Source organism: Helicoverpa zea, chromosome 9, assembly GCF_022581195.2.
Source record: "Helicoverpa zea isolate HzStark_Cry1AcR chromosome 9, ilHelZeax1.1, whole genome shotgun sequence".
NCBI classification, from domain to species: domain Eukaryota; kingdom Metazoa; phylum Arthropoda; class Insecta; order Lepidoptera; family Noctuidae; genus Helicoverpa; species Helicoverpa zea.
Window position 1 is genome coordinate 2,479,923 of NC_061460.1, and position 16,161 is coordinate 2,496,083.

The following is a 16,161-nucleotide window of genomic DNA, read 5'->3' on the forward strand; positions in this document are numbered from 1 at the left end:
TTGTCAACAATTTTGTATTACGTATTTTTGTACATTCTGAAATGTTTCATATTTTGTAAATGTTAAGGTCCTTATTTAGTAGTGACTAAAATATTTTTAAGCACATTATAAAATGTGAAAATAAACCGTAATTAATACAATACTGATACGTTAATCAGTATTTGATAAGTGTTAGTTTGTGTAATTTTCATCGCTATACCGTAAACTGATTAATTAATTTGAAAATCGGGTCAGTGATCGGGAACCGGTTTTTGGAGTAGGTAGTATGGTAGTGTGACCTTGTTGATTTATCATTATCATTCGTATCAGAATTCGAGTGTCAACTTAGTTCGTACGTTTTCGGTGATATAACATCAGTTGTTATCTGCATTTAAAATGGCCACAAGTCCGCTGTTGAAGACTACAAAATTAGGCAGTAAGTAAAACCCTGAATCATGTTGCTTCTTTAATTTATTCAGCTGCGCGTGCGCAAGTACTTCGCATTCACAATAATGTTACAGTTCGATGCTATAATTCAATTCACAGTTACTTGTCAAAATTACACTGCTGAAACCTCAGCTAAAATAATTTAATTCTTATATTCTCTGCATGTAAAATATTAAAATCCAGTAAGTTAGCCATCCTGAAACTCCGAGTCTCTTTGTTTATTATGCTAATATAACAGAAATTAATCAAAGAAGCTTGAACCTGATCAAAGACCATAGACTTTTTATTCCTGTACATAAAGAATTCCCCATTACATGCAAATAAAACCAAGACTATGAAAACTCAATAAAAACTGGAGAAGAAAATTCTTTAATGAGAAGACCTTATTACAGTTTACTCCCACAAATGACTTAAGTCACTATTTATTTTTGCAGTTTACTCCCGAAAATGCCTAAAGTCACTATCACAATGCCGCACCTTCACAACCCAGTTGACAGAACAGCAGAGAACTATTCAGGAGATGGCGAGGAACTTCGCTGATGAGCACCTGAAGCCTAATGCTGCTCATCATGATACCGAAGCCTTGTTTCCTTTTGAACCTGTAAGTATAGCTTACTAAAAATGTTGTCCAACAGAATTAAAAAGAAAGTATGTATTTAAGTTTGAAAATATTTTTGCTGTGGCTGTGTGTGTGGGCTGTGGGGTAACTTCTATTTTTTTTTTATTAACCTCTTGTACATAGTTAATTATGAAACAATAGAAAATCAATAGTCTTGCATATATCTGGGCGCTGACATACACGGGTTAAGCTTATTATATTTTGAAGGTATCTGACAAGTGAAGTCTTTAAATATTATGTGAATGTAAATTAAAAATATTTTTATGACCTTAGAGATAAGGAGCTCCAAAGACTCCATGATTTATATAAAAAAAAACTTGATGACACTCTACCATTTTCATTTGAATTTTTGTCTTTACCACCGATTGTCATGTTTGGAAGGACCTATATTATAATAATTAAAAGACTCAAAACCCTTATTTAGTAAAACTCTATTTTAAGTAATACTAAATATTTTGTTGTTTTTTAAGCTTTTGACAATGACCATGGTAGATTGGTGACATAACTTTGTATTGTTATCATATCTGTAGAGTATTATGATTTAGATTAAATCTTGAAAAGGTTTGATAAAACAACTGTTTTTCTTATTTGTATTGAGGTACTTCTTTATTGTAGGTATCAGGGTCTTTGAAGGGCCAATTACCATATTATATTTACTGTAGAAATAAATTTTGTATTTACTGTATTGCCAGTTCAAAACTTTTTCCAAATTAATCTGATTTTTTTAAATTAAAATCTGCCCATTTACAAAGATCTGGACAACATTAGGCAATTGATTAGATTTATAAATATTTTTTTTAGGACCAAAAATAATAAACCAAAGCTTTTCATTGTATATTGATTGATAGAATCCAGTTATTTTGACTCAATATCAGAATGAAAGTTTGTTTACTAAACGCAGACCCTAGGATCAATAGGAATGACGTTTATTGGAAAATCGTAAATAAACAAACATGTTGTGGTCATATAATTACGTAATTAGTTTACGTCAATAAACTGATACAGTACAGTTAAGACAAATACCTACCTCTAGCTGCGTTGCTCTAGCTACATTGCTATCTACAGATATGTGTAAAGTCTACAGCGAAAGTTATATCTTCTCCAGTTCCTGTTCTTGCCCTGATCCCAAATCATTTGGGGTCGGCGCAATAAGTATTTTTCTTTCATTCCTCTCTGTCAGACGTTATACTAACATCTTCTCCAGTTCTATTTCATGTAATTTAGTTTAGCAGTTTTACCATGGCCATGGGTAACAGACAAACGAATAAAATCCCAATCGCATTTTTAAGATTAGATACCTACCCAGATTAGTGTATGATTGACTCGATAACAATCAACTATGACTGTTCAGCTATAACTACAATGAACAAGTTATTCTCATATCTGCTGCATAAAAAGAGATAACTTTTATCATTGGCTTGTGTCGCAAAGTATCCATGATATATGATGACGTCATAACGTCAAATATGGCAATGCACAAAGCGATAAGTCACTGCAGAAGGGGATTTTATCAATCTGACAAAAATAGATGCCCTGCTGAAAGGTCATGTCCCTAATGTACTTTTTAGGAATACAGTTCTATGTTGGATGTAATGAAATGGGATGGGGCTGAATTCGCCCATGAAAACATATGTAGCTACATCAGAAAGTATCAAAATAGCTAAATCAGAAATCATCCCCTAAAATATACGAAATGCGGCGTATAGGATCCTCTGAAATAATAGGTTTCCGAAAATACTCTCCCAATTTGAGACTGACCCAAAATCAGTTTACTCTTAAACTTTCCTCCTTATTCATCCTTTTGTTTTCCTTTTTCGTCAAAAAAAAATATTTCTCCTTTTTGTCTAGAACTAAATGAGACCTCATAAATTACCTGAATACGTTTCCTTCTCTTCCAGATCAAAAAACTGGCGTCAATGGGTCTCCTGGGAGCCTGCGCGAGCCCAGACTACGGAGGCCTAGGCTTAGACTACCTGTCCCTCGCTCTAGCAGTCGAGGAGCTCTCCCGGGGCTGTGCCAGTGTAGGCATGATCGTCTCAATACATAACTTCCTTTATGTCAACTTGGTGAACGAGAAGGGGACGCCGGAACAGAAAGAGATATTCTTGAGGGATTTCACTAAGGGTGCTCTTGGGTCGTTCGCTTTGAGTGAACCAGGTATAGTATTCATTTGTATTGTAGGTACTAAATTAGCTTGTCTACTAAGCAGAAATGACGTACTCATTACTACATTTTAAGTGCACTGTGCATAGTAAATGCACCGTAAAAATCTCTTCCAGTTACCGATAGAAGTAGAAGAATGAAAGATATGTACACAGTTTTCCCGATGTTCAGTCTATTACCATACAAGTTTTTTTCAGCCACTGCAGAAGTATAAGATAGACAGACAGTTTTATTTATTCCTGTACATACGCTTTAGGCGCGGAACTTAGGACCAATAAGTTTACTTTAGAGGGCGTGTTACACCAATTAATGTTTATTAATTACTATTAGATAACAATGTGGATATATGAGGTTTACTTTAGTTATCATGGTCACCTGATAAGTAAAAGGTTTGTCATATTATGGGGACATAATGTCAAATATTGATTTAACACTACGTAAAATACCTAATATTCCTTCATATTGAGTTTAAACAAATTGTCTTTGTCTAATAAATTGTCGCTAACAATTGTACAGTTGATGATTAAAAACCTATATTTATAAAATGAAAGACACTTAAGGACATGGCACATTATAGCAGCACCGCAACAGCCCGGCTGCAGCACGGCGTCGCCTCGAATTTAGACTACGGCTAGCTGCTAGCGCACTAACCACGCGCTGTCCGCTCGCCGTCGGCGCGCCGGCCGCGAGGTGTAAGCTTGCTGTCACCGCAAACTCAATATTATTTTAAGACAGTTATGATTGAACACGACGCAATGACGTTGTTTCGCTGCCGGCTCGGAGTCGGCGCGTAATTAGCACGCCGTCGGCGCGCTGTAGGTACGCATGAGGTCCGCTCGCTTGCAGCACGCGGGCGGCGAGTCGAGTTGTGTGGTAGCGGCAAGCGCGTTGACTGCTCGCCGTTGGCTTTTTCATATTGACGTTACGAAATATATTATAATATACACGATTTAATGCTCTAAATTGAATGACAACTTAAATGCTGGTGTGGAGCCATGCTGTTGCGGTGCCGCTATACTGTGCCATAACCTTTAGACTTCACAACTTTTTTTGATCTTTTCAGGCGCAGGCACAGACGTCGCAGGTATACAGACCAAGGCTGAACTCAATGGTGATAATTATATCCTGAACGGCAAGAAGACCTGGGTCACCAACGCCATCGAGGGCAAAGCCCTAGCTACTTTTGCTACGATCGACCCAGCACTTAGGCATAAGGGGCTTGCATGTAAGTAAAAAATACACTGGGACCAAAAATACTTTTTTGGGTCTTCACCCTTCTCTATAAAGTGAAAGAAAGACATATATTTGTACTTTAAATAAGCCTTTATTGTCCCACTGAAGTGCAAAAACCTCCCATCTTGTTTTCACTCTTCTCGACCCTTGGAAAGACGAATGGGTGTCGAGATCATCCCTTCATTTCTTCCATCTTCCGGCCACTTTGTGACAATATTGGCCCATCTCTCCAGATGCTTTCGGCTGACGTGTCAGTCAAATCATATTATGTTATAACTATCTTATGTTAAAGGTATTTATTTTTTACAGGTTTCCTAATCCCTATAGAGACTGAAGGTATCTTCAGAGGCCAGAAGGAACGCATCATGAGTGTTAGGTATGTACTGAAACCTTTTTTATAAATACATACATTAACACTGCATGTACCGTGAGGTGTTAGGTATCATTATTAAATTGATTCAAAAAATGGAATTATGTCATGCTTTTAATTTGCAATTTTGTATATAAAAATTCGTCCTAGGAGTCTGAAATGGTCCTGTGTGACTAATTAATTGCTTTCAAAAGGTTAAAGGGTTACCACCGTTATAATTTATCGCCGATTTATGTACATATAACATTTAAATATTATATGTGTATTACGCTACATATGACTTACTTCTTATTCATGTCGACACTGACTCGAACTACTTTCATTAAAAAAATGAATAGCCACCGTTGCAAGAGAGTCTCAAAACTACAATAAACGTAGGCAGGCACACTGCACCCAACATTCTACCATAACTACAATCCCCGACACAAAAGGAGCTTATAAATTAGATGTGAAGCATGTCCGACAGGGCGGCGACTGCCTGCCCAGTCACCTTGGAAGACGTCTGCATCCCGCGGTCCTATGTCGTGGGTGAACCAGGGGAAGGGTTCCGCATAGCCATGGAGCAGCTCGACCAGGCTCGCATCGGCATCGCGGCGCACGCTGTCGGTGAGTGACACGAGTGTGACGTCATCACCCAGCCGGCGAGGGGTTCCGCATAGCCATGGAGCAGCTCGACCAGGCGCGCATCGGCATCGCGGCGCACGCTGTCGGTGAGTGACACGAGTGTGACGTCATCACCCAGCCGGCGAGGGGTTCCGCATAGCCATGGAGCAGCTCGACCAGGCGCGCATCGGCATCGCGGCGCACGCTGTCGGTGAGTGACACGAGTGTGACGTCATCACCCAGCCGGCGAGGGGTTCCGCATAGCCATGGAGCAGTGAGACAGCATCAGTATACAAAGACCACGTTTTGTAGATCCAGATGTGAAAGTACCCCTAAGTTTAAACAACAGTACTCAATACCAAAGAATGAAATTACTAGGGCATTTACATTTGTTTATTTTTTGACAGGTATCGCACAGTCAGCTTTAGACACTGCAATTTCATACGCGAAGAAAAGGATCGCTTTTGGCAAACCCCTGTCCAGATTAGCATCCGTCAAGGTATGTCATTCACCTTCCACTTATTTACTCTTCTATTGTCTGAAGTTATTGGTCCTTTAGTCCTCCCTTAGAAGGACCAAAAATCATTTTTCAATCACTCCTAATTTGCGCAAAATAACTTTGAACTTTGAAATTCTGAAGTCATCCATTTGACACTTCACGCATACGTAGTAGTGTACTTTCTTCCTGTTAGTCAATAGTACCGAACCTCGGACAAGCAAAGCCTCTCTACCATATTTTTACGACCACATGCCTAAGAAATAAATCTATTTGGCGTGAACTGTAAGACTAATTACACCAAAGAGGTTATACTACCAAGCACAGTTTCTTGACACATCAATTTTCCACAGGACCGTCTAACAGAAATGTGCATGCTAGTAGAAACAGCCCGACTGGCCACCTACCGTGCCGCAGTAGAGGTCAGCACTAAAAACAGTGCGATGGCCAAGTATTTAGCTGGACGCAACGCTACGGCCGTCGCTGATCATTGCGTACAAATCCTTGGCGGACGAGGCCTGTCCGTCAATTATGATGCTGAGAGACATTATAGGTAACGTTCATATTCTTCTTTATATTCTGTAGTGAATGTTTATTTAACTTTAGAGCAACATTTTGTGCCAGTGTTTTCTCGTATTGTACTGCCTGAATTCGGCCTCTTTGTGTCAAAAAATTGCAAAAAGATGAGGATAGACAGAACAGAAAGGCCATTTTGGTATTTGAAAATTCTGTGGCATGTCGGCAACCTAATGAGAGCTTCGTTAGAAAATTATTGAGCCATTTGATTTGTTGTGTTCTATTATTTTTTTATTTGGTTGTAAAGTCTATTACAATATTTTTTTGCAAGCTTTAGTCTAAAGAAGACCAATAGGCAGCTCAGATTCGAACACATGCATTTTTCATAGACTTCCCAATAAAGAGAAGGTTCTCAATTTGGATGATGTTTTTTCGGTTTATCCAGATGGTCCTAGAATGATTTCTTTTATAAGTATAATTATTATTAAACAGGGACGCCCGAGGTACGCAGATCTACGGCGGTGTCACAGACATACAGAAGAGGCTGGTAGGACATTACCTACTGAAGGAACACGACGCGCTTTGAAGAGACACCGGTAAACCTGTTCTAGTCTACTCTAGTTATACACGGGGGAATATTATCGAAATATTTAATGATATTTAAGTACCGGGTTTCATAAAAAAATATTTGCTGTTGAGTGAAAATCATGAAACAAAACGAAGTAAGACCATTTTGGGTCTTTTAATCATCTGCCTAGCCTTTTCGTTAAGCAACACTTGGTGCGGTCTTTTTTGGGTTCGGGAAAAGATTGTTGGCAAAAATGTTTCGATAATATTGCTCAAGTTGAAACAATAAAACATCGACTGAAATGGTCTTCCCATTTTTTGGGATTTACTTTTCCAACTATCTTTCTATTTTCTTCTCAACGTCACAATTTTATGAGTCTTCGCAGCTTCTTCTATATTTTGTTATTGATCATAGGTTATTTTTTACTTATGTCGTCTTCCACACTATCTATGTTATCCATCACAATATTCACAATTTCGAATATCAGAATATAATTTTAATTGATTTAATATTCCTGCTCTTCAAATATTTTATCTTTGCAAATCTGCTCGATAAACGCTCAAATCGTGGACTTGAATATTTTAATAAAGGGAACAGCGTCATTTAATATTTTTTTCGCATAATATTACACTTGTTATACTTTGGTAAGAAGTTTTTAATTTTGTGTTCAATAATGATAAAAGTTTACAAGACAAATAAAACGTATACACTTCAAATATAGTTTTTTGTTAATTTTAAGGATAGAACTATAAGTGATATAAAATGTTTTATATTCAAGAAGTCGTAATATTTTTAATTAACAATATGTCAGCTAAAACAAAAGAAAAACGAAATTGACAACTGGTTTGAACAAGATTTCTAATTATAAAGAAAAATATACCTCTAAAAGGTTTGGCTAAGATCCAAAATATTTCATTAGAGTTAGGACGATTTTAACCACTTAAAAGTACTCCCGTGGAAAGATTTTAATGGCCAACAAAAATCCGTGTCGCAAATACCTAATGTTGTTAACTCCTCATAAAATAATAGTTTTAAGAGCATCGCATTTATAACGTAATTTTAGCCAATATTTGTATCATGGAGAACATAATGACTAGCGGAGCTGACATAACGCAAAATCTCCTAAGAAAGTAGCGCGCCAAAATACGGGTGATCGGGGGACGAGGAATGTTACTAGTCCCGCCCTTACAGGCCTTTTCTATGGATTATTTTCAAAATAAAATCACCAATCTTTGATAGATTGGTTTTGATTTGACGAGGAACCCGACCGTCTCGGTAGTTCCTCGGTAGTTGTCTGCCGTACCTTGCTTGACCTACAAGAAGGCGCCTGACCCACCTTCCCTATGGCATCTCCGCTATTTTTCATTCCTCCGTGATTTGTATATATGTACTTATGTTCAAATGGGACATTCCATTTTATTAATATGTGCGTTTTAAAAACGCATGATACCTACTTGGGTCCGAAAATTTTAAAAAAGGTGCTAACTTTGTTATTTTGGTTGATTCGTTTTAGGCTACAAATTGAAGAGGTTTGTACTTAACTTTTATTTAAATGTTTTTTGCAATTAAATAAATAGCCCGTTATAGGCTTTTCCTCTTTTTAGCATATTAGGTGCCAGTAGAATGTGACTGATTTAGCCTTAACGCAAAACTAATAAAACCGCATAATATTTTGCTTATGAAATTTTGCAATGTTTTTTTTTTGTCAGTTCTGTATCCTATTTAATGTAGTTGACTGTACTTCTAAGTCACTGGGGCTATTTCATTTTATATTCATTTCTGTACAAAACTAAGATTATTGTGTCAAAACACAAATCTACATATAATATAGTTACTATATAATGAAGTGTTTATCAACTTTTATTATACGTATTGTTCTATTGTTATGATTTAATAAAAATATATTTTTGTAAATATGTATTTTATTTATTTACCTACCTCTTTTTATGTACTTAACGCTGAAGAGGGCACTTAAAAAAAAATTCGTAAATAATAGCAGCGTTTTACCTGAAATAAAACGCATATTAAATACTTACCTTATTTGAAGCTTACTAGTTTGAGATAGGCACCTACGTGTTTTCCGCTTTTATCTCTGTCCTTTTCTACCCCATATCTTGCATCTCTCTCGCACACCGACCAGTTTCACTCCCCACCAGGCAGGAGGCGAAGAGTGTTCTCGGCGGCCACAGTTCGTCATTGAGTCGAAAACACCAGGCAGAAATTAAAATGTAAGCTTCAAATAAGGTAAGTATTTAATATGCGTTTTATTTCAGGTAAAACGCTGCTATTAAATTCTTGACCGTTATTTGAAGCTTACTAGTTTGAGACGTGTTTGTTATCGCCTGGTGGAAGTGGACGCCAATGTGAGCAAAAGCACAATGAAATTGTGTATGTAAATAGGTACTTAGGTACACGAGTAATCACATGTAAGTATGTGTATTGCGTCCTGGAATACTAATGTAATCAAAGTTAACTGGTACTGGTACTCAGCTACATCCTGTTAGACTGGAAGCCGACCCCAACATAGTTGGGAAAGGGGCTCGAAGGATGAGTAATAAAAATTAAAAGAGAGATGCAAGAACAAAAGCAAAAATTGATTTCATTTTCTAATAGTAATTAACAAAAACATTGCGATACTTCTTAATAACAATAGTAACAAAAATATAGACATTAATCAGCTGGATTAATTAAATAATCGAGATAACTTGCTACTTCTATTTAGTGGGTATCTTTCCCTTCTGTAAAAATGGGCAAATGTATTGCCTGATCGCCAATTACCCTTTGCTAATATATCGTCCAAAGGTATATTGTCAACACAGATTTTGACGCTACCGCCGAGTGGAAGCTTCCGGGGGTTGTAGTTATTCCTGCCTCTTTTAACAATGTCTTAATCCACCCGCATCATCGTTCGGGTGCCTGCCTTTGGTTGGCCTGAAATGAAATGAAATGAAATGAAATGAAATGAAATGAAATGAAATGAAATCGTTTATTTTGCAAGTTGGACATAAAATCACTTTTACACGTCATTTTTAAGAACGCTGAGGTCGGCATTTCCTAATGACTGATCCCTGAGAAGAAATGCCGAAACAAACTCAAGGGTCATAGTCTCTTTTAAAGTCCAAACATGTTATAGATCAAATAATATTAGGTGTGAGTGTCACCATGTACACGGTCTGGAATGGCCTTTTGAGGAAAGAGCCACATCAGGCTGGAGCTGACCAGTCCCAACAGACGGCACGCATGTATCAGTCGTCGTGTAGCTCAACCATATCTTAGGGAGCTCAACGACCTGTCACACGACGATACCAGATCTGCAGAACATTTGCGTAGGCCATTCAAAAATACTCAAACCCGCCAGACAGTATTTATGTTATAAGAATATATAATGTTGCTCGCATACACGATACTCACATTCACAATAATAATAAATAATAAAAAAAAATACAATTATAATATATAAATGTCAAAAAAAAATGTCATTAATAAAATGTTATCTGATGATAATAATATTTAAATGTCAAAAGAACAATACACAGGCATTTGAAAAGATATCACTCACTAAGCGAGCAGCTCATTCCCAAGCTTCTTTATCATTTAAATAATCAGATATTTTGTAATATCCTTTTTTCAAAAGTTTGGATTTTATATGATTTTTAACGCCTCTAACGGATATAAATAAATTTAAGGAATTAGCCGATGTCCGTCTATCTTCTAACAAGGCTTTAGTCTTTCTGACCCAATACACTGGACTTAGATTTATATTTTCCTGATTATCCATCAAACAACAACCCGACTGCCTATGACTAGAACTGTCGGTCTTAGAGCCAAAGACTGGCCATAAGATTAAATTATCTTTGTTGTTTTTGAAATGTTCTGGGTCTATTGCAAGCAAGGAAAGATCATGGACTCGCCTTTCCGAAACAAGCTAGCAAAAGAAAGAGCAGCAGTGTGCCTGGAAGTTGCAAATGGATTATTCTCGTCTACGTTTACTGCACTTAAGTAGGTTGCCAATTGGTCAATATTCCAGATGGACGGCTTCCCGGGGAACAGGTTTGCTCAGCGCTATTGATTTTAAAATGTGTCCGTCTAGAACGTGTGAACCTAGCTCTAGAGTGGTTTCTGCATTGCATAGTGTAGCTATTACTGACTTGTGTAATAAAATAGTATTGTATGCTAGTTTATTTACTATGTGTAAGTCCGCTAAAAATTGGGTAAGTATAGGTCCAAATAGGGATTCAAGGATTCATAGGATCCAATTTCATACTTTTCGCCCCAATTTAACCATCGACTCCAAGCTGATTGATAAGTGTTGCGTGTGGATTGAAGAAGACTTCAGTCGGAGAGACTCCTTGTGCCGCCCCCCCCCCCCCCATTTCCTTGACCTTGGCAGGGGGTATCCCCGTTGCTGTGTCTATCGGTTTCTGCTCGAGGTTCATCAGTGTGTAGGGTACTGCTAATGATCGGGACTTCAAATCTGCTCGCCAAAATACCTGGTGCCACCGAAGGAACTACTATGAGATTAACTCCCGTTCCTGAATTGAGATGACTGAGGACCTACGGTATAAGGTAAGGTGGCGGTAATACCCATGCTAGCGGGTAAGTCAAAACTTGAGAAAAATGCATCGTGGAACCCCGCTTTCGGGTCCTTCAGATCTAGGGGCACGTAGTACACAACTATGTGTTCCTGGGCTCGCTTCGAGGCAAATAGGTCCACTGCTGATACAAGATGCCACTCCGGTGGAGGTTTGTGTCGGGAGAGATGGTCTGCCTGACTGTTGAATAGGGCTGGTATATGATTCACGACGTGATAGATTTGATACAGCTCAAGATAACTGAATACTCTGTACGTCAAGTTCGGTAGGCTCCTTGATCGGGTGCCACCTTGATTTCTTAGATATGACACCACAGTCCCATTTCTGCATTGAAAAATGGCTGTTGATCTCTTTAGCAACTTGCCGTGATTTTCCAGTTAATACTGCAAGCATCTCTTTCAGATCGCAGTGAAAGCCTTTTTCTCTCTCGTTCCATGAACCCATTACGGGAGTTCCGTTCAGTTGTGCCCCCATCCTACATCGGAGGCGTCCGTGGTTATAAGGTGACAGGGAAGTGGCGAATGAATATCCAAGGTTTGGTGGCAGCTGACCAGCCACCACTTTAGATCTGCTAAGGTATCTGCTGGTAGGTTCAACATTGCTATACTCCATTCACCGAGCCGTGAGCCCACAATGTAACCAAAGAATGACACTTTTTCAAAATGGTGGGTATAACCCGACCGATGACAAAAACGTCACATTTTTAAGTAAAATGTTCTTAGTATCTGTGGTCTTCAATTAAGTAGGGTTCTATGTATGACAGTCAAGACTTCTAGGTTCATTTTACATGTAAACGATTTACTACATATTTCATTAAAATTAAGAAAATAATTTACGGCATTTATTATACATATTTGATTCCAATTAAGTTTGAAAAGATTGCATAAGTTCCACAGACATCGTTCTAAAATATCATTTCTAATGTTGTCAGTATATTACTTTCGTAGTTATTTTTATAAAATATGATCATTACTTCAATCGTGACTTATAAGAACCCTTTTTATGGTTTGTTCACCGTTTGGCTCACGGTTCCATGAATAGGGTAGGTATAGATTGCTGTTCAACACTGCATTGAGGAAAGTGAGGAGAGCCCGGTAATGCAGTCTGCCGTATGGAACAACGAAAACTTGCGAAGTTTAAAAGTCCTATCAAGCTATGCAGGTCTTCTAAGTTTGTCGTGCTGTTTGTCACGTAGTGCGTTTTGTCATTATCTTGTTGATAATGCTTGCGATTTATTCACTTGCCATCCAAAACATGGTGCAAATGATCCCAAAGTAGGCAAATATATCTTGGTGAGCCACCAGAAAATCGAGATACACAATTATAAGTAACCCTTGAGTTTTCAAAGTTTGAGCCACCCAAATTGGTCACTGTGGCGAAGGTCTTGGGTGCCGTGCTTAAGCCAAATGGTAGGCACGTAATCTGAAGCAGTCTTCTTCTGTATACTAGTCGAAGAACATATCTGTGACCATCGGCTACCGGAAGGTAGAAGTAAGCCTGGGCGAGATCCACTTGCACAGCCATTCGTCTTTCTGAAGAAACTCTAGCACCCGAAAAACATTTATTAAACTGAAGGGTTCCGTAATTATGAACTTGTTGAGAACCTTGAGATTGAGTATTGGACGGTTCTTTCCGTCGCCTTTTGGGCACAAGAAACATATTGGAAAGAAAGCTGGCAGAATTTGCAGCTATCAATAGAACTTTTTGTTTTATCATTTGGGATATGACGACATCCATCTCTTTGGACTCTCTGGTCAAATCTGGCATTATCTATCAAAGGTGGCTTTTGGCCAATGGTATGCGATACCCAGTTATTATTTTTAACAAGAAAGGCGGAGCTCCCATTTCTTTCCATTGGTCTTGATATAATATTAGGCAACCCGCCTGGAAAGTCATAACTTACGTGCCTTGTTGGACGCATCAAAGTCCGCCTGCGGTCCTGGACGCTTTCTGTTTCCTCTGTTGGACATGGTTCCTATTGTAATTTACTCGTGATATCCCAAGGGAGCTTTTAGAGTTTTGCGTCACACGCCATTCAGCGTGAGTGTGATTACCATTTCCCTTCGAGGGAAGGTTATAATGGCGACTCTTCGAAAGTCGATCCAAAAAGCCACCCTGCGAGGGTAGATTGCAATGATGGTACGACCCGCAACATGCATGATTGGTACCCTGCGAGGGTCCGTGATAATGAGCCGACCCCTGCGGGGGATGGCTAGTATACTTACTGGTCCCTGCTTTGTAATGATGCTGCTACTCGCAACATGCAAGATTGGTACCCTGCGCGGGTCCGTGATAATGAACCGACCCCTGCGGGGGGTGGCTAGTATATTTACTGGTCCCTGCTTTGTAATGATGCTGCGACTCGCAAAATGCAAGATTGGTATCCTGCGCGGGTCCGTGATAATGAACCGACCCCTGCGGGGGGTGGCTAGTATACTTACTGGCAGTCCTAGGCGGAGCGTACCAAGTCTTTCAAGGCCGAAAACCATCACACGCCGTGATAATGAGCCGACCCCTACGGGGGGTGGCTAACAGACTTACTGGCAGTCCGAGGGGAGCGTACCAAGTCTTTCAAGGCCGAAAACCATCACACGCCGTGATAATGAGCCGACCCCCATGGGGGGTGGCTAACAGACTTACTGGCAGTCCGAGGGGAGCGTACCAAGTCTTTCAAGGCCGAAAAGCTTCCTTGACACCACAGCCCTCTTCAAGTGCGGTAGTGACCAGTCCGAACTAAGGAGATGCTGGTTGGACCGCACCTCACACCATTCTTTTTTGTCAAAAAGTTGAACGCCTTGCAGGATTGAACTAGGGCCACAGGTGCCTTAGGAACTTCGGGCTTGCTTTCTTTTCCATAGTCACGTGCACGGGCTGTGGTAGCTTTATTATTTACCGCATCCGTATTTGCTTTATAAGTCACTCATTCTGAAAACAAATTACTGAAAAAAAAAAGTACACGGAAGAAACTCGTGACAAAAAAGGGGTAGATGTACAAAATATTAACACTTGATTTCGCAAAATCGAATATCGAACGGTAAAACCGTTAACAAATTGTATAAAATATTATAAACTCACCTGGGGCCCGATTCTCCTAATTTTACTTAAACGACATACGATTCACGTTCGACTCGATTCGACTGAGATCCAATCCCGACTCGATTACGATTGAAGCGTATGCGCTATTCTGCTATTTTTTCTTTGAAATAAATGTTTTTATCCTTTTCTGTCATTCAATTATGAATCATTTTGTCTGCAAATGATTTACGATTGCAAAATGATTGTACAGCAAACTACCGTATAGACCAAAATCACCAAAATAGCAGACCAATCGCACACCAATCAAATGTCAATCGAATACGATTGGTCTTTTATTAGTAGCAGAATGCCCGATATGGTTAAAACTGCTATTGCGATCATATTGCGATTCGATTTCTATTCGATTTTGACATTATAAACTTAGGAGAATCGGGCCCCTGTGTTCTGCGAGAGCACTGAGTTTATTTTTCAACGAAATACTACAGCGGTTGGTTAGACCAACCTTCTCGGGCGGAAAACAAGACGCCAATGACGAACTGTGGCCGCCGAGAACACTCTTCGCCTCCTGCCTGGTGGGGAGTGAAACTGGTCGGTGTGCGAGAGAGATGCAAGATACGGGGTAGAAAAGGACAGAGATAAAAGCGGAAAACACGTAGGTGCCTATCTCAAACTAGTAAGCTTCAAATAACGGTCAAGAATTTAATGACTATTCGAATTAAAGGACCAAAACTAACCTTAACTACGTTTTGATCCTTCCAGTCGTAGGTACTTTTTTCGATGCGTTTTTTATAAGAAAAAAGTGAAATAGATACCTATAGCAATTTTGACATTTTAAAATAAACAAATGAAATAGCAGCAACTGGGTCGGTCCTATTATGCCGTATTTTGTCGTAAAATCAAGCTTCCGAATTTGCACATAAAAATGACGATGCATTTTTATGAATGCCATTACCCCATTAACACACCGCCATCGGCCAAATATCAGTTGGGTAACATTTTCCTGGGTGACCCAGTTTTTGAAAATATATCTGAATACAGACAGGTATGAAGGTGTTCTATTGATCATAATTAAAGCAAATTATGTGTGTAGTTAAAATTACATGTACAAGTATTTATTTAGGTAATTTTTGAAAATACATAGGTACAGCCAAATGCTACCTATGGAACGATTCAAAAAATACGTTAAAAAGCATTGTAAATTATTTTGTTATAAACTTGGAAGTTGGTTTTAAAGTCAAGTTTTATCTTTTAGGATCGCTTTTTTCTCCAAAAATGCTATCAAAATATTTTCAATTAACTAACACCTGTATAATTCCTAAAACAGATCAAACCCTATCCTAACGGTGTCATATTATATCGCAATCTGTTCGACGCTAGTCATTGTGGTCAATGAATCTCGCGTTACTGCCTACGTCTCGTATTATTCTATCATAATACACTGCCTACGGATAGTCGGCTATCAACTCAACAGTATCAAATAGTTACCGTGCTGTTATGTGTTGCCGCTTAATATTAGTTTTACCTCACTGTTAATTGGTT

The 16,161-nt window shown here is 38.8% G+C and overlaps 1 protein-coding gene and 1 long non-coding RNA gene across 4 annotated transcripts; one reads left to right on the forward strand and one right to left on the reverse strand.

Moving 5' to 3' along the window:
• Positions 1-8: 8 nt before the first annotated feature.
• Positions 9-8,908, forward strand: LOC124633144 (short-chain specific acyl-CoA dehydrogenase, mitochondrial-like). Of its 3 annotated transcripts, XM_047168269.1 has the most exons (10): positions 9-415; positions 861-1,027; positions 2,944-3,202; positions 4,272-4,433; positions 4,751-4,817; positions 5,266-5,355; positions 5,460-5,521; positions 5,822-5,913; positions 6,264-6,463; positions 6,919-8,908. In XM_047168269.1, exons 1-10 carry the CDS (start codon positions 376-378, stop codon positions 7,010-7,012), a joined length of 1,233 nt encoding a protein of 410 aa, XP_047024225.1. In that variant the 5' UTR covers positions 9-375; the 3' UTR covers positions 7,013-8,908. The 3 variants fall into 3 exon arrangements, with proteins under 3 accessions (XP_047024225.1, XP_047024224.1, XP_047024226.1); XM_047168268.1 differs by lacking the exon at positions 5,460-5,521 and having other exon boundaries at positions 11-415; positions 5,266-5,417; XM_047168270.1 differs by lacking the exon at positions 5,460-5,521 and having other exon boundaries at positions 13-415; positions 5,278-5,417.
• Positions 433-2,994, reverse strand: LOC124633145. Its single transcript, XR_006984704.1, has 2 exons — positions 2,919-2,994; positions 433-1,025 (listed from the first exon to the last, which is right to left on the reverse strand). It is a non-coding gene; the product is annotated as an uncharacterized LOC124633145 (long non-coding RNA).
• Positions 8,909-16,161: the final 7,253 nt, after the last annotated feature.